Source organism: Portunus trituberculatus, chromosome 27, assembly GCF_017591435.1.
Source record: "Portunus trituberculatus isolate SZX2019 chromosome 27, ASM1759143v1, whole genome shotgun sequence".
Classification (NCBI taxonomy): domain Eukaryota; kingdom Metazoa; phylum Arthropoda; class Malacostraca; order Decapoda; family Portunidae; genus Portunus; species Portunus trituberculatus.
Genome location: NC_059281.1, coordinates 18081839 through 18107583, shown reverse-complemented (window position 1 = coordinate 18107583; position 25745 = coordinate 18081839). Strand labels below are relative to the sequence as shown.

The following is a 25745-nucleotide window of genomic DNA, read 5'->3' as shown; positions in this document are numbered from 1 at the left end:
CAGAGGAAAGCAAGCATAGAACGCGGCCTTGACACCGAGAGGGGGCAGAAAGGAAGAGGAGGAGCAAGTAAGGAGATAAAATATAGGTAGAGACAACAGAGGATGGAAAATGGGAGAGAGGGTAAAGAGTAAAAGTAAATAAGAAAAGGATGAGTGGGAGGGAAGGTGAGGGAGAGGGAACAGAGGACGGAAGAAGGGAGAGGTGGCGGAAAGAAGATAGGGAGGAAAAAGGTTAATGTGTTCAGGGATGGGAAACAGAAAATGGATGAATTGTAATTATGGAAAGTGGTTGTTGTTGTTGGTGGTGGTGGTGGTGGTGGTGGTGGTGGTGATGTTCAAGTCCATTTAATTCTTCACCTTTGCTTACCCTCCCTCTCTTCGACTCTCTATTTCCCACAGTTCCCCCTTACGCGTCACGGGAAGGCCTTGACCCCCGCCCCCGCCCCCCGCCACGACTGGATGCCTCCCTGTCCACGTCATGTCTCTCAGCCACTCGTGTCTCAACAACAACAAAACAACAGCAACAACAATAACATCTGTAACTACTACTACTACTACTACTACTACTACTACTGCATTACTACTACTACGCCTACTACTAACATTACTACGACTACTACTACGCCTACTATTAACATTACTACTACTACTACTACTACTACTACTACTACTACTACTGCTGCTATTACTACTACTACTACTACTACTACTACTACTACTACTACTACTACTACTACTACTACTACTACTACTACTATTACTACACTACTACTAAATCTGCACACAACTAACGATAAAAGCAATAATTAAAAAAAAATGGTTAATTCGTATTTTGCGATGAACTCCAGAAAATAAATGCACCGACCTTTGTTTTGATAATTTTGTACCTTTTGTTAGATTTGCTAATGCCTTCTTTACCGTCAGAGAAACTACGAACGACTCTCTCTCTCTCTCTCTCTCTCTCTCTCTCTGGAAACAACTTTTCTCTCAACGCGCTGTTTGTTTATCCACTCGTTCTTCCATCACTATTCACACTACCCTCCTGATATTCAACTTTCACTTCATCCAGACGCACACGCCCCGACCCTCACCTGTTACTGGAGGGGACAGGAATGCGACTCAAAGAAGGCATGCTAATATGATCTAAAGAGAGGCGGGATCGTGACTTGCTAAGCTGGAGGAATGCTCTAAGGAATACTCATAAGGGAGCGTAAGGTTAGTGGATACTGAGGAATCTTTTGATATATTGGTCTTTAGAAATGCATCAGTGGTTAAGGGAAGGAATGATATTGTATTGTCGGGTTTTGAAGATGGTGGTACGAGAGTTTAAAAGGGGAATTGTTTATTTTCTGAAGTGAATACATAGTCTTTTCTTCAGCTAAAATAAAAAAAAATGAAAGAATAAAATGAAATGGAGTAATAAGTGGTTAAGACATTAAATAAGAGGAAAGAAAAAAACAAAACGAGGTAACATTTAAAAGGCTAAGAAAGTAGTTACTCAAATCCATGCTGACGACTATTGAAATGTCAAATGATAGAACAGTGCATTAACAACACCACTGTGATGTAATGTCGAGGCCAGGTGAGTTGTGTGGAGGAGGCAGCAGTGAGTGCGTCTGAGTGGGTGGATTGTATGATTCAAGGAAGAGTTGAGTGGAGACACTGACTGATGGAGTGGGTGGAGGGACCGTTGTGACGAAGAGTGACAGGTGGAGTGGTGGGGATGGAGAGTAACACGTAAGGGATGGGAGTGACAAGTTCAGGGAAGGGGGGAGTGAGGGGAAGGGGCAGGAAATAGTAAAGTAAATACATTCTCTATCATATCCTCCTCTTGTTATGTTGGCATTGGTGACGTCACCACCACGGCGCCACGTCTCCCCGTCCATCACGTGCATAACATCGGCGGCAATGTGTGTGTGTGTGTGTGTGTGTGTGTGTGTGTGTGTGTGTGTGTGTGTGTGTGCGCGCGCGTGCGTGTGTGCATTAGAGGCCAAATATTTTTTTTCCTTTTTCATTCCAGAAACTTACATCATGATAAATGGATTTCAAACCTGTTTCTGACGCAGTACAAAATCTTTTAGTATTTAAATTCTCTCTCTCTCTCTCTCTCTCTCTCTCTCTCTCCATCATGGCTGGACGCCGCACATTGAGAACACATGAAGCGTCGCCTGCAGCCCTCTCCTCCGTGCCGGCGCCACTACTAATACCGCCTGATCACCGCCACGCCGCCACTCAGAGACACGCCACTCCCATCCCAATCCCTTCCCTGCCTCCGTTACTAATTCCTCCCTCGCTCCTTCGTGCAACACTCATCCTCCACTCCTACGTCATGACCACTACACCTCCACACCTCACACTACACTTATATCCACCTCTACTAAAGGCGCGTCTGAAAATGTGGTGATTGATTTATGACGCCCAGAAAGAGAGAGAGAGAGAGAGAGAGAGAGAGAGAGAGAGAGAGAGAGAGAGAGAGAGAGCACCACAAACCCATTTAACACCCGCGTGCTCTTCATTTCACCTCTATCGTCACTGTCCTACACAAGGTCATCCCTTTTGAGATAAGAAACACTTGACCAAGATAAGACCTCTCGAGCAGTCGTAGAATTTTCCAGTAAGATCTTCTCATTTTAAGATAACGAGGCGGAATACTCAAGATCACCCAGCTCCTTATCAGTCAGTCATCGAGGTGAAGGCAACTTGACCGTCTCTCACATTATCATTTACTATACTGACACACATTTTGGCCTCGCTCTCTGCTTCACCCTCCCCTCGTACTATCCCACCCCACGGACACTTCCACCTACTAGTAAACCCTCCAAGTAACACCTAATTAACTTCACTTCCGCCGCAAACACTTTCTCTTTACACAATCATAACTTATTCCTTGTGTTGCAACTTCCACCTGTTTCTTGGTGACATGAAGTCGATTTCTGTCTCACATCTTAAATATTTCCGATGGATTGTTTTTCCCCTCGCTGTTTACATCCGCCTGTTAACCACGTCTGCCTCCTGTACCTCTTGTGTCCTTCGAGCGTCAGGAGGGAGAGAGGGGCGGGCTACACCTGCACGATACTAAGGGAGGGGAGGGAGATGGAGAGAGAGGGGGAGAGAGAGAGAGAGAGAGAGAGAGGGATTAAGTCACGCTAGTCTGCTCTGTTGAGACTTTCAGGGCCTTACGGAAACCTTCACTTCCTTATGTATTCACTATTTACACTGGCACGAGAGAGAGAGAGAGAGAGAGAGAGAGAGAGAGAGAGAGAGAGAGAGAGAGAGAGAGAGAGAGAACAATACTAATTCAATTCATACAGTTCTCAACATCAAAGGAGCTTCAGTCTTGGTTATTGTTCACCGTCGCTGTGAAGGCTTCAAGGGAAAGAGAAGCTGAATAAGAGGAGGAGGAGGAGGAGGAGAAAGAGGAGGAAGAGGAGGAGGAGGAGGAGGAGGAGGAAGATAAGTCTCCTGCCACGGCTGGTTACGAGGATACGGTGAACACGGAAATTTAGAAGGCCCGTTTTGGTGCGGCGTAACTTCAATAGCGTGTCGAATGAGAGAGAGAGAGAGAGAGAGAGAGAGAGAGAGAGAGAGAGAGAGAGAGAGAGAGAGAGTAACGGAGCTGTACTTTTTTTCCCCTTCCCTGACTGCTGTGTCATGATGAAACGAACATTTATGGGAAAAGTAAGTTGATTTGACATTACCTTGAGCTTAACGCCGAATTCAAATCAACGGGTGAGGTTTGAGTTGCTCGTTTCCTGTGCTATTATTATCACTACTATCATCATCATCATCATTATTATTATTATTATTATTATTATTATTATTATTAGCGTTCCTCTGTTTGCTTGTTTGACCTGTTGGCATTGATTTGCTCTCCTTTCACAGTCACAGCATCTCTCTCTCTCTCTCTCTCTCTCTCTCTCTCTCTCTCTTTCATTTGCTTCTTTGTTTATTTTTCCTCTTTCCTCGTCTCCTTGCTGCGAGTTAGTGTACAACATTGCTCTTTTCCTCCCTTCCTCTCTCCTTCCCTTCCTTTCATGCTTTCCCGCCCTCTCATTTCCTCCGCCGTCCCCTTCATACTTACTTTCGGTGACTAGTGATGAGCTAACTAACTCTCTCTCTCTCTCTCTCTCTCTCTCTCTCTCTCAAGGCATCATTAACCAAGGCTGTGCTGTGGCTGTGAATGCTGTCCTCGGTAACTCTTCCTTCTTCCTCCCCCAACAGAGTCCATCCCCTTTGTACCCATGCGCTCCCACCCACTCCTGTAGCCACGCCCATACCCTACAAATACCTGCACTGTAGCCTTCCCTGCCTCTCTTATAAGATGTTATCACCTACATCAACCTTCTCCACTTCTCTGTCTACTGCACGCGCCACGCCCTTTGACCGCACCCACCAAACGTTCTTACATCACACCCATTACATGCTGTGCCTAATACATCCAAGCGTCTTTCCTCCTGAGTGTATGTGCTATGGTACGCCTCATACTCTTTATTTTCGCACAATATTGATTCAAACCTAAGTTCCTACTCAGAAAGGCTATGCGTTCTCACCACGACTATTTTCAAAGGCCACAGAGATCTTTTACATGGTTTTTCCTGTTAATAGTGAAGAAATCGTATCAGTCTGTCACTAGAATTGCAAAGAACTCTTAAAACTTGTATAATTTCATGTGGAGTGGAATGTAGTGTAGGTGTGGCGCTAGAGGTTTCAGAATATGGTTTCTAATACTAGGTAAACACTTTCGCGCCGTGTCGCCTCCCTCACCACGGACGCTGACACTCCCAGTCCACATCACCGCTGCCACCACTTCCCCTCCCACACACCGCGCCGCCCACGTGACTCGCCTCCTTCACCACATCCGCGTGCAGCAACGTCTTTTGTTTAGTTTGAGTTGCTTTAAAATTCCTGTCCATATATCCGCACTGGTACTGTTCACGACCTTCGCAGTACTATTTATGTGGTAAGAAGGTTATTTCATCGATTTTTATTGTATTTACACGTTTCAGTATATTTTTTTGTGTGAAATAGATTTTTTTTTCTATTTGAGGTGTTGAGTCAGTGATAGCATTGCGTGTCTTCCTCTCCACACCCCGGCTCTTCCTCAGGAGGGAGTTAAAAAAAATGATAAAGAGAATAGTTGTGTTGGTTCATATAAAATTTACTCAGAGGAATGTAAGATGTTGGTAATTTTATATAATTTGGTAGGTAAAATGAACACCAACATACAAAAGTAAGATATGAAAACCTGCTGGGTCTTGACGTCCTGATAACACCGGCACAGTAACGTTAGCCTTCAAACTTTGGAGAAAGAGGAAATTATTGACATATAAATGGAAATAAAGGTAATTTCGGGAAAATACTTCAAGAATTAGAGATACATTTTCTTCTTCATTATATGTGTGAATCAGAAACAACTCACCCACTTTTCAGATGTACTCACGTGATAAACACACACACACACACACACACACACACACACACACACACACACACACACACACACAGAGCAGACAGGCAGACAGAAGCCGATACAACATTCATACAGACAAACATACCGGTCGGACATACCTAAGGCCACAAAGCATTCAGTGTGGCCTACTTTTCAAACATTCCCTTTTCCCTGTGTCAGCCTGCCACTCCCGCCCCTGCCCTCCCCTCGAGGCTGTCTGGGCCTGGCGGGTCGCTCCTAAACTTCCTACTCGACGAGGAAACGCAAATTGCATCTCGCCCAAGACGGGGAAAGTGTTCTCTACGGAGGATGTAAGGAGGTGGTGAAGTCCCTGGAAGTAACGGGACTCTCCTGCCGCCACCACCACTGATAACGGCGAAAGCAACAACAACAACAACAACAAATCTACTACTACTGCTACTACCACCACAACAATCATCTCCAGTCAACTAACTTCTACTCTTTCCATTACCCCAACAATTTCCGCGACCATCTCCAGCCATCACGTCCGCCAGAAGATCTACCATTTCTGTTCATCCCACCACTCCATCTCCAGACTCTTTAAAAATTTCACTACCATCAATTCCCGTTCAGCCAAGTACTGCGTGTCTTTACTGGCTTTGAAATTACTAGAGTACCTATCTATGGTTTGGTATGTTGGCAGAATGTGGTTATTATTATAGTTATGTTTATGTCAGAAGGAAGAAAATGCGACAATGTTATTTCTAAATCAGATTTCGATAAAGGCAAGGTTAAAATATGAATGGCTATATAAGCGTTCACCATAATCTTTTAATTTATCTACGTACAGTACATTAGAGAAATTTAGAACGATGACCTGGTGAGAGAGAGAGAGAGAGAGAGAGAGAGAGAGAGAGAGAGAGAGAGAGAGAGAGAGAGAGAGAGAGATTGTTTCCTCTTTTCCTTATTCCAGTTTCCACATTCACTTACGTTGCCTGACTCTTGCGATCATTGTATGATAATTTATTCGTGTGTGTATGTGTGTGTGTGTGTGTGTGTGTGTGTGTGTGTGTGTGTGTGTGTGTGTAGAGGGTCAGGGAATACTGTAACGTTTGATTTTTTTCCAGTAGCTTTTTTTCTGTCGTACAAAAGATAAAATACTAGACAGGATTTTCTGGTTGCTTGAGTCAGACCTGTGTCTCTTCTTTTTACTGGCATGAATGTATTCTGGAACTAATCTCTCTCTCTCTCTCTCTCTCTCTCTCTCTCTCTCTCTCTCTCTCTCAGGACACATAATTCTTCTATCAAATTTCTCAAACGCCTGAGGGAAAATAAGAAGTAATTTGGTGAACGAAAGTGAAGGTTTATTATCGATGTGGGACTCATTGCGTGTCTCTCTCTCTCTCTCTCTCTCTCTCTCTCTCTCTCTCTCTAGTAGTAATCATAGTGGTGCCAAGAGTAACAGTTACTTTTGCTTTTGTAATAGTTCCAAACAGGTGGAGGCCGCCGTCGTGTCGGTAGTAGTAGTAGTAGTAGTAGTAGTAGTGGTGGTGGTGGTGGTGGTGGTGCAGTAACTCGGCTCGACCTAACGGAGTGTCGGCACGGAGGCAGTGTGGTGGGAGGGACAGAGGGAGGGACCGATGGAGGGATGGGGAGGAGAGAGCGAGAGAGGAAGGAGGAGGGGACGGTGGAGGGAGAACCAGAAAGGGATGAGAATGTGGGAGGGAGGAAGGGGAAGGATTAACCAGCAGTATTTCATCCCGAGGAACGAAGAAGGAAGGAAGGATGGGGATAGAGATGGACGGGAGGGTGAATTGATAGTGTACGCTGAGTGATGCTGCGGGTGTTCGTAAGTCAAGCTTCAAAATGACGGACCAAGGGCATGTCTTTTTCCTCTCAGCCTATATATACTTTTTAATATCTTTTTCGTCTTAGCCTGCCTCCTTCCTTCTCCTCGTTTCACCTCTTCGTCGTCTACCTATCTTCTCCCTCCTCGTTTTCCTTGCTCCTTCCTCACGCTATGAAAATATTCACGAAAAAAATACATATTGTCCATAGTGTGTGTGTGTGTGTGTGTGTGTGTGTGTGTGTGTGTGTGTGTGTGTGTGTGTGTGTGTGTTTATCCTTCCATTCACATCATAAAGCGATGACTCCAAGGAAATAATATTTGCATTACAATCGGACAAAATAAAGATATGAAATATATCAAGAAGGACGACTGTAGATAGATAGATAGATAGATAGAGAGAGAGAGAGAGAGAGAGAGAGAGAGAGAGAGAGAGAGAGAGAGAGAGAGAGAGAGAGAGAGAGAGAGAGAGAGAAATTCCATTGAAAGATCCGTGTATTACTGTATTGCTCTTCCTTCCTGTTGTTAGTCTGCAGGGTTGAGGAAACGGCTTCATAAAGTAATGAATCTCTCTCTCTCTCTCTCTCTCTCTCTCTCTCTCTACTATTAACCGCCTACAGCTTCCTACACTCCGTTGCTTCTTCCCTCATCCTCTTCCAAGTTCACCAATATTCCTCCTCCATTCCTCATTCCAGTGCATTCCTCTGTCAAACATTCACCCTTCACAGATGCTTGATGTATGTGGTAAGTGAAATTTGGTTCTGATCGGCGCTCAAGTGTGTTACAGAGTCCTCTTATTCTTTCACTTACTTATTTACTTCTATTCTGTATGATTTTTTTTTTTCATATTGCTCCCGGTAACGAGATGGAAAGGCAGGCAATTGAAATAAGACCTTGAAGCAGATATGTGACGTAAATTTCAAGATATATCTATGTATAAATAATGCTTTGCTTCAAGTGTGTTTATCTTTTGGGGATCTTGGGATTTCACATTATCTACTCCAAGGTTCTATTTCATCTTGCTTGTTTTTCCTTCTCAATATTGTCAGTAAAATTCAGAAATCCTACAGAAGCAGTACTGATAATAAGGGAAATGAAAGGAAAGAACATGAATGGCGTACCTTATATATATATTTCTTATTCCCTTTATTTTTCTCTACGTAATGCTGTTTTCGTTCATATTGGTAGTCTTACCCAGTGTGATAAAGAGGCTTGATAAGGAACGAGCATAAGGAACGAGCTATCTATAAAAAATGGAATAAAGAAAAAAGGAAAGAAAAAGAACATAGATTGCGCACCTTTTATGTATATATATATATATTTCCATTCATATTTCTCTGCGTAATACTGTTTTCGTTCTCATTGGTACTCTTATCCAGTATGGTAAGGAGGCTTGATAAGGAATAATCTATCTGTAAAAAGAGTCAGCTGTAAATGCCAAGGTAATATCGGAGTCAAGAGGTTTCACGATCCTTTCTCTGTTTATCAGCTATGGGGCGCGGAGAGCAGCCCGTCTGACGCAACGCTTACTTAATTAATGAGTGTCCGTTTTATCCTTATGTATGGCCACGTGTTCCTTACTTCACTCCTATGTGGTGGCTATAGCAACAACAACAACAACAGTTACAAGGTAAACAAGGTGGTCACAATAAAACCATCACCATCATCCATCAACAGCAACAGCAACAACCAAAACTGCTTCTCTAACAACAGCAAGAACAACTATTGTGACTATTAGAACAATTACTATGGCAAGAACATAACAACCAGTATACGTCGATTTAACACACACAAAATATTACTCGACAATAATACACAAGATAGTAACCTACAACTTTTTTTCCCCCTCTACCTTCTACTGTTATAATGTTTGTGCTCCCGTGATCTGATGGCCTCATGAGTTTTTCCTATATTTCCTCTGTTTCATAGTCCAAACACTGTCCTCCACCTCCTTCACCTTCTATCTCTGCCTGTGTCTGCATGACTCCTGGTAATGTTATCGGAAAGTCGTAAGATGAGTGACTGACACACTTTTATTAAACGGAGGGTACTTGACTAGTTGATTACATAACGATATCGTGTGTGTGAGCATGTGTGTTTGTGTTCTAGATATGGGCGAAGGTACGTACCAGAATATTTCGCTTATCTGTCTGCCTTTCTGTCACTCATAAAGACTCTGCTCGAGTTTATCAAGGCTGGAGATAAAAGAAATGGAACACAGAGGACGCCCAGCCGATAAGCAGGCGGTACGCAATAATAACGAGTCGGTGAATGGTAACTTCTCATGATGACACAGGTAGTGGTGATGATAACAGTGATGGCAGGAAAAAATAGTAATAATTAAGCAGCTACAAGGGAGAGATTACGAGACGAAAGTAGCAATTACATGAAAATAATAATAAGGATTTACGGTATGTGTATGAAGGGTATCATCTCCCCTCTCCCCCCCCCACACACACTCATAAAGAGATAAGTATTGTTTGTAGAAAAGGTCAAATAAAAAGGTTACTTGTTAAAGAGTCATTTCTTTTTATCTCTATTTCGTTGGTGAGAATGTGCTGTGTGTGTGTGTGTGTGTGTGTGTGTGTGTGTGTGTGTGTGTGTGTGTGTGTGAGAGAGAGAGAGAGAGAGAGAGAGAGAGAGAGAGAGAGAGAGAGAGAGAGAGAGAGAGAGAGAGAGAGAGAGAGAGAATGCAATGCTTATTTCCTTCCTAGTATTTAATTTCCTGTATCTGTAAGTTTTTATTTTGACAGACTGTATTCCTCCAGCAGAGAACCACGAATATGCTGCGTCACTTTGCTATTTAATTATGTTTGCCTTTTAGTTTCTCCATTCCAGAAGACACAATGGAATGCCTGGTAATGCTTGAATTTTCATATAACAGTTTGTGATAATATTTGGACAGTTTGAGTATCATCATTGTTGTTCTCATTAATCTTTTCTTCATGGTTACGTTTCATCAGTAAACTTAATGATAAACGTAGCTACTCGTACTGTTCCTTCTCAATCTTACTGAGTGATAGAGCTGGCCCGTTCTCGCTTTTTACTATATTGTCAGTCGTACGAATTCTGTCGAGATGGAATCGTGCTGACATTCACTGAAGCTACTGAATCACAAGGTTACTCTTCACATTCTTGGGAAGACATTTACAAACAACACATAATAAGGGACGACTTACGCCGCTGCCAGCCCAGTACCGTAATTTAACCTCCATCATTTTTCCCCCATCCTTATTTGTAACACCACCACCGTTCACCTTGGACATAGTTACCTAAATGTTATGTTGCCTGATAATTTAATGAGGTAACTCCCGAAAAAAAGTCCTACAAACCTGATGACAGGATGATAAAGCAGTTTTATAATATTACATACATTTTTTATTCCTCTTTTGAAGGTAAATGCCCTGAAGTTATTTCCGGGTTGGGCTTGAGTACCAACACTAAATTATTAAATTGGTTTACCGTCCTCAAAACTGTTCAGTATTTCATATTTCATTACTAAACACTTATAAACACAACTATTTCCTTTTCTCCAACCCCTTCTTATTCTCCCTTTTTCTCTTGGCAGCATGCCATTACACTCAAGGTGAGGACAGAGTAAAGGAATATTTATAGACGTGTGAAGGTGAAGGGAGATTTAGATGAGATTAGATGAACAAATACATACTTTACAATATTCCTCGTGGTGTCTCCATCCATTTGAGCATCTGGGTTTATCATTTTCTTTTACATTTCTGAATTTGAACTCTGAGCAAATGCTCCCGCGAAAGAAGAGCCCGGGAAGCGCTGACCTCGAGGACTATGGAGGTTTAGAAGGGTCTGGAGAGGAGCAGTACGCCAGTACCTCGACAAGGGAATTGCATGCCTTTAGAGACGAGGAAAAAGCCATCGCCAGTAGCTCTCGATCTTCGCACAGCTCACTAGTTGCCGCCCAGAAGGTACAGGAACCCAAGAACACAAGGATGAACCTCTACCAGTACGGAAACCCAAACTACGGGAGACGGTACGTGCAGGAAAGACCGAGAATATCTCCGGAGAGACCTAAAATTTCTCGGGATAAACATAGGGTTTCCCCAGACAAAAGGCACACCCAAAATAAGCAACACATTTCTCCAAACAGATTGACTTTGTCCCCAGACAGACCAAGCCACTTACACAAACACTCCCTCGCAGACACTCAAAAAAGACGCAGAAAAGAAAAACAACGAGGGACCATAAGCAGTTACATGGACATCAAGACAACGACGTGGATTATCGTAATTTGTACCATTATATGCATCGTCGCTGCTCTGTACCTGTCCTTCAATCTGGGCGTGGTAATGGCTATGAAGAAGGCGGGAAACCTGTGAGTCTTCCCAAGGTGGCGTTCATTATTTATGCTTGCGTGTGTATCGGTCTGGAAGGAGGACATCTCATATGATTATTTCTCGATATAGAATGTATTATCTAGCGTTTTGAAGTAGTGGTAGTACTATTTTTTTTATAGTAGTAGTAGTAGTAGTAGTAGTAGTAGTAGTAGTAGTAGCAGCAGCAGCCGTATTAGTAGTAGTAGCAACAACAGCAGTAGTAGTAGCAGCAATAGCAATAACAATAGCAGTAGCAGCAGCAGCAGCAGCAGCAGTAACAGTAGTAGTAGTAGTAGTAGTAGTAGTAGTAGTAGTAGTAGTAGTAGTAGCAGTAGCAGTAGCAGTAGCAGCAGCAGTAGCAGTAGTAGTAGCAGTAGCGACAATTAAAATAAAATAGCAACACATATTTTACATGGAATCAAAGAGATAAAATGGGAAAATACGTCAAAACATCGCGGGATGAATGAGAAAGTGAAGGTTGAGAGTCACAGCCCCTACATGTTTCCACCAGAGGAACATTACACATTATCATTTGCATCACTGGATGGCGCCAAGACCTGAAACCCACCAAGCATCATACCTCATTTGTTTTCTCACGTCAGCTTCATACCGCAGTGCACCCTATGTATGCATGTATGTATGTATGTATGTACACTGCACCACACTGCATCCACTACTCCACCCTTAGACCACAACGCAAATTCCACACATCATTTTTCGGTACGGTACTCAATTTTTACTCAAATGTAGAACACCTTCCATTCACTTCCTCATATCCTGGACACACCCTTTCGCTTTTCACTCAGAGATACGACCACCACCACCACCACACACACACACACACACACACACCTGAACACGCACGCAAACACGAACGCGTACTGGAGTAGAGTAATGTTTAACGACGGAAAAGAGGAAGAGCGTGAGGGAGAGAGAAAAGGAGACAGAGTGAGAGGTAGAACAATAGTGCTCCGTTAGTGTTAGGAACCCGCTATCCTCTCACTGCTGGGGGAAAGGGTGATTGAGAGAGGGAGAAGTGAGAGGGGAGGGCAGGAGGAAAGGGGAAAGCAAGAGATGGGGGAGTCACACTGAACACTGATAAGGTGGCGTCGATTTGGTGCCACTCTTAAAATGTTCAAACAATTATAACGGTGCTTAAAGTTCACCTAATTAAAGAAAATGAAATAAGCAGACTGATAAAAGGGGAAATAGAAAGTAAAAGTGAAACAATATTACTGGTATGGTCGTTATAAACATATAAAGTAGCATCTACTGTCATAATAGCGTCACTTTTTTTGTGTTTGCATTATTTCTGAGTTAAGATCACATTCGTCTTAACTGTGATGAAGCTACGCCAGTCAACAACAACCCCTGACCTTCTGCATCGTGTCGTGATTTGCAAGAGTCCCACCCACCAACCCACTCACGCACCTGGCCACACCTGTGCCACTCTCACTCACAACTTCAGTCTTGCTTGCAGGATGCGTGACCATTATCCAATGTTTTTCTATATAAGAAAGACACTGGGAAAGAACAATATAAAAAAACGACAAGAAAAACCAACTGAAGTGCCAGTCAAGAAAAAAAGGTCAAAAGAATAATCCAAACTGGAGTATAAGTGTCTTGAAAGTTCTCTCTCTCTCTTTAAGAAGACACCAGGGAGTAAAAAAAACTATACATTAAAAACAAACAACTTTTCATGTTTTCCAATGGTATGTGTCTTCCTAGAAGACCATTCAACTCCTTTAAGAGCATCAACTAGCATCATAAACTGTCGGAACTAGGAACAAGGTGATGCGAAAATGGAAGAATGAGTGTGGTGCGCCGTGTGAGTCCGGTGGCCGCCTTTATCACGACCATGCCAACCTTTCGAGCTCCTTCAAATATGCGAAGCTACTTTTTTTTCATCGTATCTAGTCGCACTGGATGGAGTTTTTACCGCCGTACCGTTGCGAGCAGGAGCCGAGGTACAAGTTGGCGCTGGAGTGTGCAGCGACTTGCAAACTTGTACTAGTAATGAGGGTAATGCAATGCGAGTATTGTTTTCATACAACTTGCGCAACTTGACCTTACCTGTACAAGCGACAGTCACTTCACTCACAAACTCAACGTACTGCATTACAGAGAGGAAACTTGAATTTATGATCACGTGACATCAAAGTGTGTGTGTGTGTGTGTGTGTGTGTGTGTGTGTGTGTGTGTGTGTGTGTGTGTGTGTGTGTGTGTGTGTGTGTGTGTGTGACCTTCAAAGACAGGCGGTCGCAGCTGGCGTTTCTGACAGCATCCGGCGCGTCAGGCACACTGTTCTTTCAGTTTCACACCGTCACACTGCCACTACTCAACTCACATACAGGTGATAATCTCTCTCTCTCTCTCTCTCTCTCTCTCTCTCTCTCTCTCTCTCTCTCTCTCACACACACACACACACACACACACACACACACACACACACACACACACACACACTTTCCTTTATTCCCCTCCCACAGCGAGTGTGTGGGTTTGTGAGGGTTGGTTGCTCTTTACGCTAAGGGCTCATTGGTGGGAGGATGGATGGGGAGAGGAGGATGAAGGTGGATGGGGAGAGGAGGATGAAGGTAGACAAGGTGTGGAGTGACTGTAGACTGTAATCTAATCTTATTCATCTTCCTCTCACAACACAGGAAAAGTATCAGCTTATTGGTTTTCCCAGCCTGCCTATGACTCACATGGTAATTGCTATCGTGTACTTTCTCATTCCTTCCTTCCTTTGATTCCCTTTGAGTTCATACCTTAGAATTGAATCCAACTTACTCATCATAATCACACAATCACTAATTTTTTCTCTGTTCATCCTTATTCTACTCTTATTTCCTTTCCGCTCCTATGCTAAATTCCTGGATATAACAATGATGTGAGAAATATGATCCAGCGAGAACGTGACTCTCTCTCTCTCTCTCTGCTTCAAGCCCTTGATCGGCACACTTCACAGAGCACGAGAAAGGTGAAGGTGACTCAATTGAAAGCTCGGATTCTGTGTGTCAAAGCGAACCGAAGCTTGAGGATCTATTGATGGTTGACGTATTTGCCTTCACTGGCTATCTGTATTTCCTCCGCTGTAAAAAGTGCAATGTGTCAACGCTGAAGTAATGATAGTATCGAGGGCAGAAATATCTCTCTCTCTCCACCCTCGCAATCACTCAGCAAACCCAAAGAAAACCCACGATAACTATTGAAAACTTGGTTCACTTCCCATTCATTGCTGATTCTCCACACCGGCTCGTTCACAATGTTACACTCTTGTTTCTCCTCCTCCTCCTCCTGCTTCAAGATTATCAACATTAATCAAAATGGAATAACTTTTAGAACCACCGTCACACTGTGAGAGAGACAAAATCCAACTCTGCTAACCTAATTCAATCAAAACCTTAAAACTTTGCTTCTATAAAAATCATTCAACATCCTAATGTCCTATCCCGAGCGACGATGCATGTACAGTACAGTAAACGCGGTTAAGTGATCAAGGAAGGTTAAATTTACTTTCAATAATCGTCAACTGGTTTTCTGGAGGTGAAGAAATTAAGGCTTGTATTCAGAAACACTTTGCCCTCTAACCACGACTATTCATATAGGCCACGGATATGATTAGCCGGGTTTTCAAGTGTTTCTCCTGTTAATAACATAGAACTGTTGTTAAATCTGTCACTATAAGCATAGAAAACTACCCTAAAAAACTTGCATAGCTTCAACAAGAGATGAAAATCGTGAGGATGCGGCCAGAAGTGTTTCAGCTATGGTCCTAAGAGCGGCAATACTGATCGGGTGACGCGGCTTAGCGGGAGGCATGTGGCACAGGATATGAGGTCATGTGGGGGTGACGTCAACTTCCTCAAATCTCCAAACCATTGCCACGACCCTTAATGTTTCTTCCATTGCAGTTTTTTAATCCTTGGTCTCGTGTCATAATTTTTTTCCCATCCATAATCACAGCAACCTCCTCCAATGATCGACATAAAGCCCAGCGTCCGTCACCCTTCTTAAAGGTTTCATGATCCTAAGTGTGTTCCTCAGTCCCAACTTAAAAATATCTTGCATTATAAAACTTTGGAAGATTATCTAATATCATACATTAGAGAAAAAAAATTGAAATAAAAGAAGCAATGAGATGTCACTATAAAGATATTCAATGCTACCTATATGTCAACACACACACATACAACGACCACCGCTATCCGACCAACCTCCTAGCATGACTAAAGAGAGGTCGCATTCATTTCCTATTCCTCTCAGGCATCCATCCATACAAATACTATACACAACCCTAAGCCTACCATATCCCGCCACCACCACTCACCGTCCACCTCTCTGTTGAGCTTTCCCTTCGCAATGCCTCACTAACAATGTGCAGCATCAATAATGTTTCGAAACTGTTCACTAAGCACACACACTCGCATATACACACACAAGGATATATGACACTTTTTTCTCGGATACCTAAATCAACAGAATGACACGCACACACTGTACGCACACAAGAACACTCGAAGTTCACTCCTGAACCCACTGACCCTCACTTCTTCCTTGCCTGCCCTGCCCTGCCCGGCCCAGCCCTGCCCTGCCCTGCCTTGCGTCAAAGAATTCCTCCCCGTTCATTACCACCGGGACAGCCTTACCTTGCGGTCCGGGGGAGTGGTGATACCAGCGGCGGCAGTGGCGTCCCGCGCGTATGGCAAATTTCCTTCAATATAATTAATCCTCTTGCTATCGCTCACTTATAAATCCTTGCGAGCGCCCCTCACTACCCTCTGGAGGGCACTGCACTGCACTAACACTCCGCCGCCCGCATGACTCTGCGACGACACACAGACCGAGGGGACCGACAAGCCACACCGGAGTCAATGCTTCCTCCTGAGTGAGCGTTGGAGTCACCAGATAGAGGTCCGCACACCGCCACGCACCTTTAGCGAAGGTTTTATTTAGCGCTTCTATTGAGTTACTTTTGATTTACCGTTAGTTTCTGTAACTTTTCATAAACAATTTGTCAGATTTATTGCAATCTTTTGTTTTCTTTGTTTTTATAGTGAGATAAGCAAATAGAACATCATGGTGCATATTTTGAGGCATATTATTGCCTCAAAGCGCGTACATCTCTACTTAAGAGTGTTACCTGTGCATCCATGGCGAATCACGACGTGTGAAAGCAATGACGTCACGACCTAACCAATGAAACCTTACCTAAACAACCTACGTCACACTACACCACCAATAGAACCCCATGAGGACGATGACGACACAACGTTCCTCCAATCACACAGTAAAACAACAGTGACGTAAAAGTTTGACGACCCACAGGAAGGAGGAGGTGCACGCGGAGCACAGCAGCGCCGTGGTCACCAGCGGGGTGAGTCTGGTGCCCCGTCTCGCTGCTCTACAGGAACAATATACAACAAAAAGTGATCGCACATGTTCTGTTCAGGAAGGGAAGTCAACTGATAATCAAGAACAAGTATTCAAGGTAAGAATATTGATGTCTGTATGTTCTGAAGAAAACGCGGTGCTAGAGCGCGTAGTTGTCAGTGATGGGAGGTGGTGGAGAGCAATGCGTCAGGTGTGGGAGTGAAGAAAACAGTTACGAGTAGTTTTTCCCCTACTAGAGATACTATGCTGAAGGGACTAGGAAAGTATGTGTCAGAGGACTAACCGAAATTATCACCTATTGAAAGCTACAGCGCCGATATACACTTGGAGTTACAGAAAGATGTGAATTCTGACGACAACGTTACTCTAATGAAGAGAAAAGGGAGAGAGAGAGAGAAAAAAAGGAAACCTGCTGTGAAAGAAGATCTACTTAGTGCTTAGTTGTGTACTACTGGATAAGTTGTGAGAGCGGAGACATGGCACTAATTGTTTGTGTTAAGCTGTCGGTGGTCAGTAAAAGCGACCACAGGCGAGTTAAAGCAGCAGCTGGCATCTCTACCTACGATGCCAGTTAGTCCGTATCTGTGTGCCGCTAGGGCGCTAACTGTTCCTGTAGTGGAGTAGCGAGGGGAGACAATTAGGGGAGAGCGAGCGGTCAATGTGGATGGCAAGGGAGCGAGGAAGCGAGGAGGAAGCAAATTTAAAGGGAAACGATGTGGAAACAGGTAGACAGTTAAGTGCGCATCATCACTTATACTTACAACCATCCTTCTCCTATACATATTACGAATCTAAGAGCGTACTATATAGTATACACACACACACACACACACACACACACACACACACATGAACAGAGAGAGAGAGAGAGAGAGAGAGAGAGAGAGAGAGAGAGAGAGAGAGAGAGAGAGAGAGAGGGGGCGGAGAATGAAAGCAGGATGGATGGAAGGTTGAGGGTAGGACACAAGCCAGAGAAGGGCCAGGGAAGGGAAGGTGTTACTGAGACAATGACTTACTTGTGTTCCCAGGTGGTGTTGTCAAGATGATGAACAGCGAGTTTGTGTTGGAGCTGATCAGCGTCTTTCACACCGGACCTGTAAGTAGAGGCGGATCTCTTAATAGTAGGGGTCATAGTAGTAGTAATACTAATTGTAATAGTAGTGGTGGTAGTGATGTTACTACTAATACTACTATCACCATTACTACTACTATTAATGAGAGAAATATATTAATATATAGTTTTTACCTTTCTCTCTCTCTGTCCTCTCTCTCTCTCTCTCTCTCTCTCTCTCATCCTTCCCTATACCGCAGGTGGAGCCCGGGTCCTGTGTGCAGAAGCTGGTGGGCAACATCCCAACGGGTGTGATCCTGAAGGATGTCACCCTGGAGGTGTATGGCGGGGAGCTCATGGCCATCCTCGGCTCCAAGGGTGAGGTGTCCAATGTATAAGTAATACGACTGTATCATGACATTTCTCCAAGACTGATCTGCTTATTATTGACTAGCATATTGTTTCTGAGTGAATCCTCTGTGACTTCCATTCTTTCCAGCTGTACCGCAATGCCATCTCTCCATCTCACTGTCTTCCCTTCGATAGAGTACGATGAATGGACGGAATGGCATGTTTATTATTACAGATGTTCACAATATCTCGACCTCTCGCAATTACAGGTAGTGGCAAACGAGCTCTACTTGAGGTGATCTCGCGACGTGCCCAAGGTCCCACACGAGGTCAGATCCTCCTAAACCACGTGCCTATGTCCCTCAGACTCTTCCAGGACTCTTGCGGCTACGTCACTCACAAGACACAGCTGCTGGAGGGACTCACTGCCAAGCAGACCCTAGATTACGCTGCTAAGCTCTCTCTCAGCCCCAAGGTGTGTGTGTGTGTGTGTGTGTGTGTGTGTGTGTGTGTGTGTGTGTGTGTGTGTGTGTGTGTGTGTGTGTCGCTTCTCTTTCTTCCCTCACTCCAAAATCATTCCCTAGCATCCATAAATGATTATCAAACTCAGTCCTTTTTTTACAATAGTAGAATTAAACCAAAAATGTAGATGAAGCAAGATTAAGCTTATTTACTTCTTTGATATAAAAAAAATTGGAAACGAATTGTTATTGGAGTCATATATAAATTATCATTATTCTTCGCCATATATTAACTCCCCTTCTCTGTGTTTGCTGGTGTACAGATTGGCAGCTCCATACGATCAGCACGTGTCCGTCAAGTGTTGGCTGACCTGGCGCTGACGCAGGTGGCCAACCGGATGGTGGACCAGCTCACGCCCTCCGAGTATCGGCGCTTGGTGATCGGGGTCCAGCTTATCAAAGACCCGCGTGAGTGGTTGATTTTGTTTGTCTTTGGAATGTGTCCTTCGCTCTGCCTATCTATCTGTTGAAGGATAAACTGATGACCGAGTCAAGTTTTTTTTTTTTCGTGCGTTTTTGCATCAATGAAATGTATGCACTATACATTTGAAAGATGGCGTATTTGTATGAATGTACGTATTCGTAGTCTTCCTTATGATTTGTAGTTCCAGTTCAGTTATAAATTGTTTTCCTTGGCACATTTACATATTTCCGCACATATGTCTCGTTCTGAAGCATTCGTCCTGTCTCTGCAGTTGTCGTGTTGCTGGACGAGCCTGCTTGGGGACTCGATCCCCTCAACACCTACTTCGTTATTTCCATCCTGAACAACCACGCCAAGAAGTACAATCGCATCATGATCATCACCATGGAAAAGCCCAGGTGAGCACGCTGGTCTTCGCGATCTCTTATTACTTTGAGCTCTCGAAATTTAGTGTATGCATTGTTATGAAAATTCATTCATCATTGTATTTTCCTCATTTGCATCTTCTACCAAGAACTTTTTTCCTGTGTAGGCTCCCAACAGTCTGTTGATAATTGAGTGATCCATAAAGAAAAACTGATCCAAAAAACATCTACGAGATCATCGATAGAGTGGCAAATGACAGGAAACTCTAAAAATGAAACTGCATACAAAGGAGAAGCTCATTGTCTGTGGACAGTGAACGGTGACATGTCTACCGCCGAAAGCAGAAAAAAGGAAACGATCGGGACAAATGCCACATGCTGTGTATTTCTAACTTAATTTTCCTTGCACCTGCTTCATATTAAGATTAAACAAACAGATAAAAGAAAAAGGCAGAAATAAAGAACAAACAAAAGTAGATATTTTGCCCTTAAGAGGCTGTATGTAATAAGCATATATAGAATAAGAGATGTATGTCGACAAACACTTGTCCCCTAATTTGGGATCATCCTTTTGACACCTCATCTGACAATTGTTCTCGAATCTCTTAGTTGCCCTTGACCAGTGCTCTAGTGCCCTTTTTACATAAAATAAGGCGAAGGTTCAAATTCACTGACACTCCTTCCGTGCCTCTCGTTACACTCAGGTCAGACATCCTGCCGTTCCTGGACCGCGTGAGCTACTTGTGTCTCGGTGACGTGGTATACACAGGCTCCACCAGACACATGATCGACTATTTCAGGAGCATCGGGTTCCCTTGCCCGGAGCTGGAGAACCCGCTCATGTACTACTGTGAGTAAAGCAACGCTCATATTTCAACGCCTTTATTAATTTTTCTATTTGTTTTATTTCTGCTATATCTTCCCTCTCACGTTTTCACTCTGCACACGTTTTTCTTTTCATGATTAAATACTATTCGTCAATCTATATCGTCATCTCCTCCCTCCACTTGCTCTCTCTGAAAATAAAGAAAAGTGAACATGAACAAACACCGTAAAGTTATGAAATTTTTCCATTCACTTTACTTCACTGGTACTCGGCATCTTATTTAATGCGTGCGTGTGTGTGTGTGTGTGTGTGTGTGTGTGTGTGTGTGTGTGTGTGTGTGTGTGTGTGTGTGCACGCGCATCGTGTTTCCCTTCTACACTTGTGAACTCTCATGTCTACTGCAGTGTGCCTCTCCACGGTGGACAGACGCTCCCGGGAACGTTTCATCGACTCCAACAATCAGATCGCCGCTTTGGTGGAAAAATTCAAGCTCGAGGGCGGTCCTTACCGTAAATCTTCCGGGCCTCCACCTGACCTCGAACACCTAGAGCACAAGGTTCCCCTCTCTGCTTACGGGCGTCCAGGGGTCTTCTCCACCATGATGGCGCTCCTCGGGTGGGTACTGAAAGGAAATCAAGACCTTTTATAATTTGATTGTTTTTATATCTAAGGTAGCTAGACGTTCCTCTAAACCCTTATTCCATTCTTTTTATGGTATTCACTGATCTAAACATCCTTTTCCTTGTTTTCCAGGCGCGCCTACGTCATGTTGTCACCTTGCAGCCGCGTAGGCCTCCAGCAGTTATTCTTTAGGTTGTTTCTCCTTCCAACCTTCTTCTTTCTCCTTTGGAATTTCTACTACGGGATGGAGGTAATTAGTGTTTCATTATGTTTTATGTTGATGTCTTTCTCCAAGTAACATCTCAAGTGCGTTGTTGACTATATTCATCTTTTCAGGATTTCCAGCAGTCGTTCCAGAGTCGCGGTGGTCTTTTGTTCAACTGCATGGCCGGGACAGCCTTCCTTTCTACCGCTGTTACTGCAAAGACCTGTGAGTCCTTGAGTCGCTTGTTCATATTTTATTTCGAGATGAGTGCTCATTGTATTTCATTATCTCTTATCAATTTCCTGTTGCAATAAATTTTTGCTCGTACTTTAGCTGGTAGTGGTGATTGAGTGAATGGTGCATTGAGAAGAATTAATTTGAGAGTGGAGTGAGTAGCTCTTGAATTAGATTAAATAGATGTGACATATATCAACTAGATTTATGAATCGATAATTGAAGGGAGAAGAACGCTGAGGGAACAGTATCACGCTGGCAGAGGTAGGGACGGAAGGGATGGTCTACAAGAAGTTTATGTTCTTTTCTTTGTTTGCACAGTCGCTCCTCACCGGACTCGCTACTACCATGAGGCGCGGGAAGGGCTTTACCGTGGGCCGCTCTTCATCCTAACCTACAATCTCTTCTCTCTGCCTCTGTCCTACTTGACCGTGATGGCAGCCTCAGCAGTGGTCTTTTTGTGAGTATCTCTGGAAAGAAACCATAAGGAAAAGAGATAAAAATAAGGGTATATATATATATATATATATATATATATATATATATATATATATATATATATATATATATATATATATATGTGTGTGTGTGTGTGTGTGTGTGTGTGTGTGTGTGTGTGTGTGTGTGTGTGTGTGTGTGTGTAGATAAAGACAGTGTTGCATTCGTATTGATTCTGGCAAATCAATCTTAAAATTGTTGCCAAACGCGTCCCGTGCAAAGTAGTAACCGTGGTCGGCGAGGATTAGTTTATCTTGAGCCTCCTCTTCTGTTCATACTGGCCGTGATGCGCTGGCAGCTTGGCAGGACAAAGCACCAGCTGTGAGAGAGACAGTGAGATTGTTGAAGACGAAGATACTGATAACAGTGATGGTAACGAAGAGAATAGTGTTTCTAAATCCTCTCAGTAATTAGAAGTTAGTAATTTATACACCATTGAGGACAAAAAGCGGTGTGTGGGTGGGCCAGCAGGTGCCTGCTGATGAGATGGACATGTCCACCACCAACGTAGGTAAGGTATTGGTGTAACTCATCATTTCACGGTGCTGCCATGTCAAAAACTAACGTTAGTAACGCTCAAGACCTGCTGTTTCTCTCTCAGCCATTACCTGCCTCATATCACTCATTACAGGCCAGACAGGTCATAAAGTAGAGACATAGGCTTAATCTTTCATGTTCGTTGTTGAAATATATCCGCAATTGCCTGATTTGTGCGTTATGGAGGCTCAGGAAGGGAAAGCAGGCAGAGACGTGACGTCACGATCCCCATGCTGTGATGTCATCAGCGGCTCCCACCCAAATTTTCTGCCGATCATAGATCATCGACTTCCACTTATGTATCTGTCTCAGTTAATTTATTTCCAGTCGCAAGTACCTTTTAAGGATTTCTAATGATAATTTGCCGTGTTTTACGTTTCTTCCATGACTGAGGTGAGTGATGTACCGTGATTTAGATGGTGTTTATGACTTAAAAGAGAGGGAAAAAATACATTCAAATTTTACCCCAGCTGTGTGTGATTTTCTATTTGAGGTTGTAGCAAAATATTTGTGTTTTCAAAAGATAGTTTATGATAGAAAAGTCCGCAAAGTTCCTGATAAGTTAAATATGTGGATCTTAAGAGTAATTTGTAGCACTATTAATATTGTGAAACATGTCATTTCCCCCGCCATCCAAAAATTCTAATTCAACGTGTTGCCAGGTTTTGATGTATGAAAATTATAGATGTAATTTTCAAAAGGCGCGTTATCGATCCTATTGAATGAAATCACTGGACCGCAGAAATCCTTTTAAGTATGTCGAAGTTCTTACACTGTATTTGAAATGTTTTTTTAAATATTATTATTATGCCTCATCCCTGCAATTATCTTATATTTTTGGAATTAGTTTTGATTGATAACACGTCAAAATTTTTATAGCATTCGTCTCCATCTGCCTTTTTGATAATCCTCATTTTCAAAATAATTTATGTAACGTGTGTGTGACGTCATCAAGAGGGGAGACCCCCCAGAGCTGGATCCAACCGATACTCCGCTCTCGGCCGGAGGGTGTGGGATGGGTTTGTATGTGTGTGTGTGTGTGTGTGTGTGTGTGTGTGTGTGTGTGTGTGTGTGTTCCTTATCTTTTTTTTTATTAAGGTAGTGGGGAGGGGATCGTACCTGCAGAGGGATGGAGAGGGAGATGAAGTGGTGACGCTCTGATCACGGAGAAGGACAGAACTTGGACCAGGAGGGGAAGGTTAAGCTGCAATGGAAGGAAAACTGAATACTCTACCTGGTGTAGGGTTACCAAGTGTTGCTACTGAAGAATTATATGGCCAGGATTGGCAAGGAGTCAAGTACTGGCGTTTGATGAATGAGTAGTATTGGTGGCAAAAAGGAGTATACAAACCTTCATGCAAAAAAAATTCATTAAGTAGATGCAACGTGGAATCTAGGGAGAATATATGAAAAAAAATAATTAGAAAATATGACATAAAAGAAAGATCAGATAATGGAAATGAGAGATGCAAGGAAATGGTGACTATTTACAAAAACAGGTTGGTAGGATATAATGACAAAATATACCCTACATACTTCCTTTTTTGTCTTATGTTGTTCTAGGTTAGTGTTTCTCTTACACACACGAAAAAAAAAAAACCTAACCCTAATAATCATCTTTCTTTGTGTCCAGTGGCCTGCCGATGGTTGCTCCTGAAGTGGATGGGCCTGACTGGATGGCCTGGGTGATATTCGGCTCTATTCTGTGGGCGGTGTGGGCATTTGTGGAGCAACAAACCATCGCCCTCATGATCGTTGTCAAGTCGTCTTACTCAGCCGGAGCGGCGTCTGTAGCCTTCACTACCCTCAACCTACTCGTGGCGTCGGCCTCACTCAGGTGCGCTTGACCCAACCCTCTGTTTGGTGTGCTCGCTGCAGGTGGTGAGAATGGCGGAGAGCTGAGCATACATTGGATATGTTTGTAGTAAATTTTGCTTTCTAGGATCATTCCATAGATGTTCTTTGAGACAACTTTGCTCACATTCTTAGTCAATATCCTCTCCATACAAGTGGTTAATGTTGCAAAAACTCCTGTTATCTTAAATGTGTGTGTGTGTGTGTGTGTGTGTGTGTGTGTGTGTGTGTGTGTGTGTGTGTGTGTGTGTGTGTGTATTACATATATAATGCAAGGCTATGAGACATATGAAGTGTGCTTTTGTTTTCTTCCTGTCTGCAGGTCACTGGTGCGCCTTCCTGACTGGCTCTACTACTTGGGACACGTGATTGTGTTTCGCTACGCATCGGCTGTCTTGCACGAGCAGGCTTTCCTCGATCGGCTTCCTAACCTACCCATGAATTCCAGCGTCCTCTGTCCAGACAACAACGCCGAGTATGGTTGTCGATACAGGAACGGCACGTACTACTTGCTGGAGAGATATCACTTCCCCGAAAATGGCCTCGACCACGGCCGGCAAGATTTAGAACTCTGGTCTAATTTTGGATTTTCCTTCGCTTTCTTCGGCGGTATGTTTGTGTTGAATCTGGTGCTTTATTTAGTACCGCTGCCTTCCTTCATCAAATCCAAGTTCCGAGACTGACATGGAGGACTTTGTTTATCATCTGCTTTATCATCGTTTCCAACACTTGGATATAGTAGATTTGATGAGTAATGTGATTTCACCTGAAGGTTCCAGTCTTGGGGGAAAAGTTTTCTTCGCTCTGGTCATTAACGCGAAAAAATTCTGAGATGGGCGGTGGATAGCCGATGGCATATTGTACCTCCTGTTGGTCCAGATGAATGACACCTATAGGTTAAAGGCATCTTGATCTTCGTATTTGTTATGTACTCAGAAACTATATACTTAAGTAAATTGAACGACTCTTCGTGCACTATTTATATTCCTTTTAACTTTTAAGCAGAGACGTCATGCTCGGCAAGTAATGTTGCAAAACGGAACTGAAATAAGGATGGGCAGCACCTCAGTCAAGTTCAAATGTTCATGAATGACCAAGTAGTAAAATGAATAAATAAATAAATAGATAGCTAAAAAAAAAAAAAAAAAAAAAAAAAATATATATATATATATATATATATATATATATATATATATATATATATATATATATATATATATATATATATATATATATATATATATATATATATATATATA

The 25745-nt window shown here is 43.1% G+C and overlaps 2 protein-coding genes across 3 annotated transcripts in view; one reads left to right on the top strand and one right to left on the bottom strand.

The window, feature by feature from the left end:
- LOC123509515 (ATP-binding cassette sub-family G member 8-like) overlaps window positions 1-16503 on the bottom strand; it is a 76836-nt gene extending 60333 nt beyond the window's left edge. For both annotated transcript variants that reach the window (XM_045263854.1, XM_045263859.1), the window contains exon 1: window positions 16255-16503. The gene's annotated coding sequence lies outside the window, so the exon portion shown is untranslated. The remainder of the gene's footprint in view (window positions 1-16254) is intronic.
- A 439-nt stretch (window positions 16504-16942) lies between these two features.
- LOC123509620 (ATP-binding cassette sub-family G member 5-like) lies at window positions 16943-25455 on the top strand. Its single transcript, XM_045264049.1, has 13 exons — window positions 16943-17096; window positions 18028-18095; window positions 18311-18428; window positions 18671-18876; window positions 19186-19330; window positions 19618-19744; window positions 20416-20561; window positions 20942-21152; window positions 21291-21408; window positions 21495-21588; window positions 21919-22057; window positions 24266-24469; window positions 24809-25455. Exons 2-13 carry the CDS (start codon window positions 18042-18044, stop codon window positions 25167-25169), a joined length of 1923 nt encoding a protein of 640 aa, XP_045119984.1. The 5' UTR covers window positions 16943-17096; window positions 18028-18041; the 3' UTR covers window positions 25170-25455.
- Window positions 25456-25745: the final 290 nt, after the last annotated feature.

Coding starts and splice junctions, on each gene's coding strand:
- LOC123509620 (XM_045264049.1), top strand. CDS start 18,042: ATGATGAACAGCGAGTTTGTGTTGGAGCTGATCAGCGTCTTTCACACC. Junction 18,429..18,670: donor GGCCATCCTCGGCTCCAAGG/GTGAGGTGTCCA, acceptor TCGCAATTACAG/GTAGTGGCAAACGAGCTCTA. Junction 18,877..19,185: donor AGCTCTCTCTCAGCCCCAAG/GTGTGTGTGTGT, acceptor GCTGGTGTACAG/ATTGGCAGCTCCATACGATC.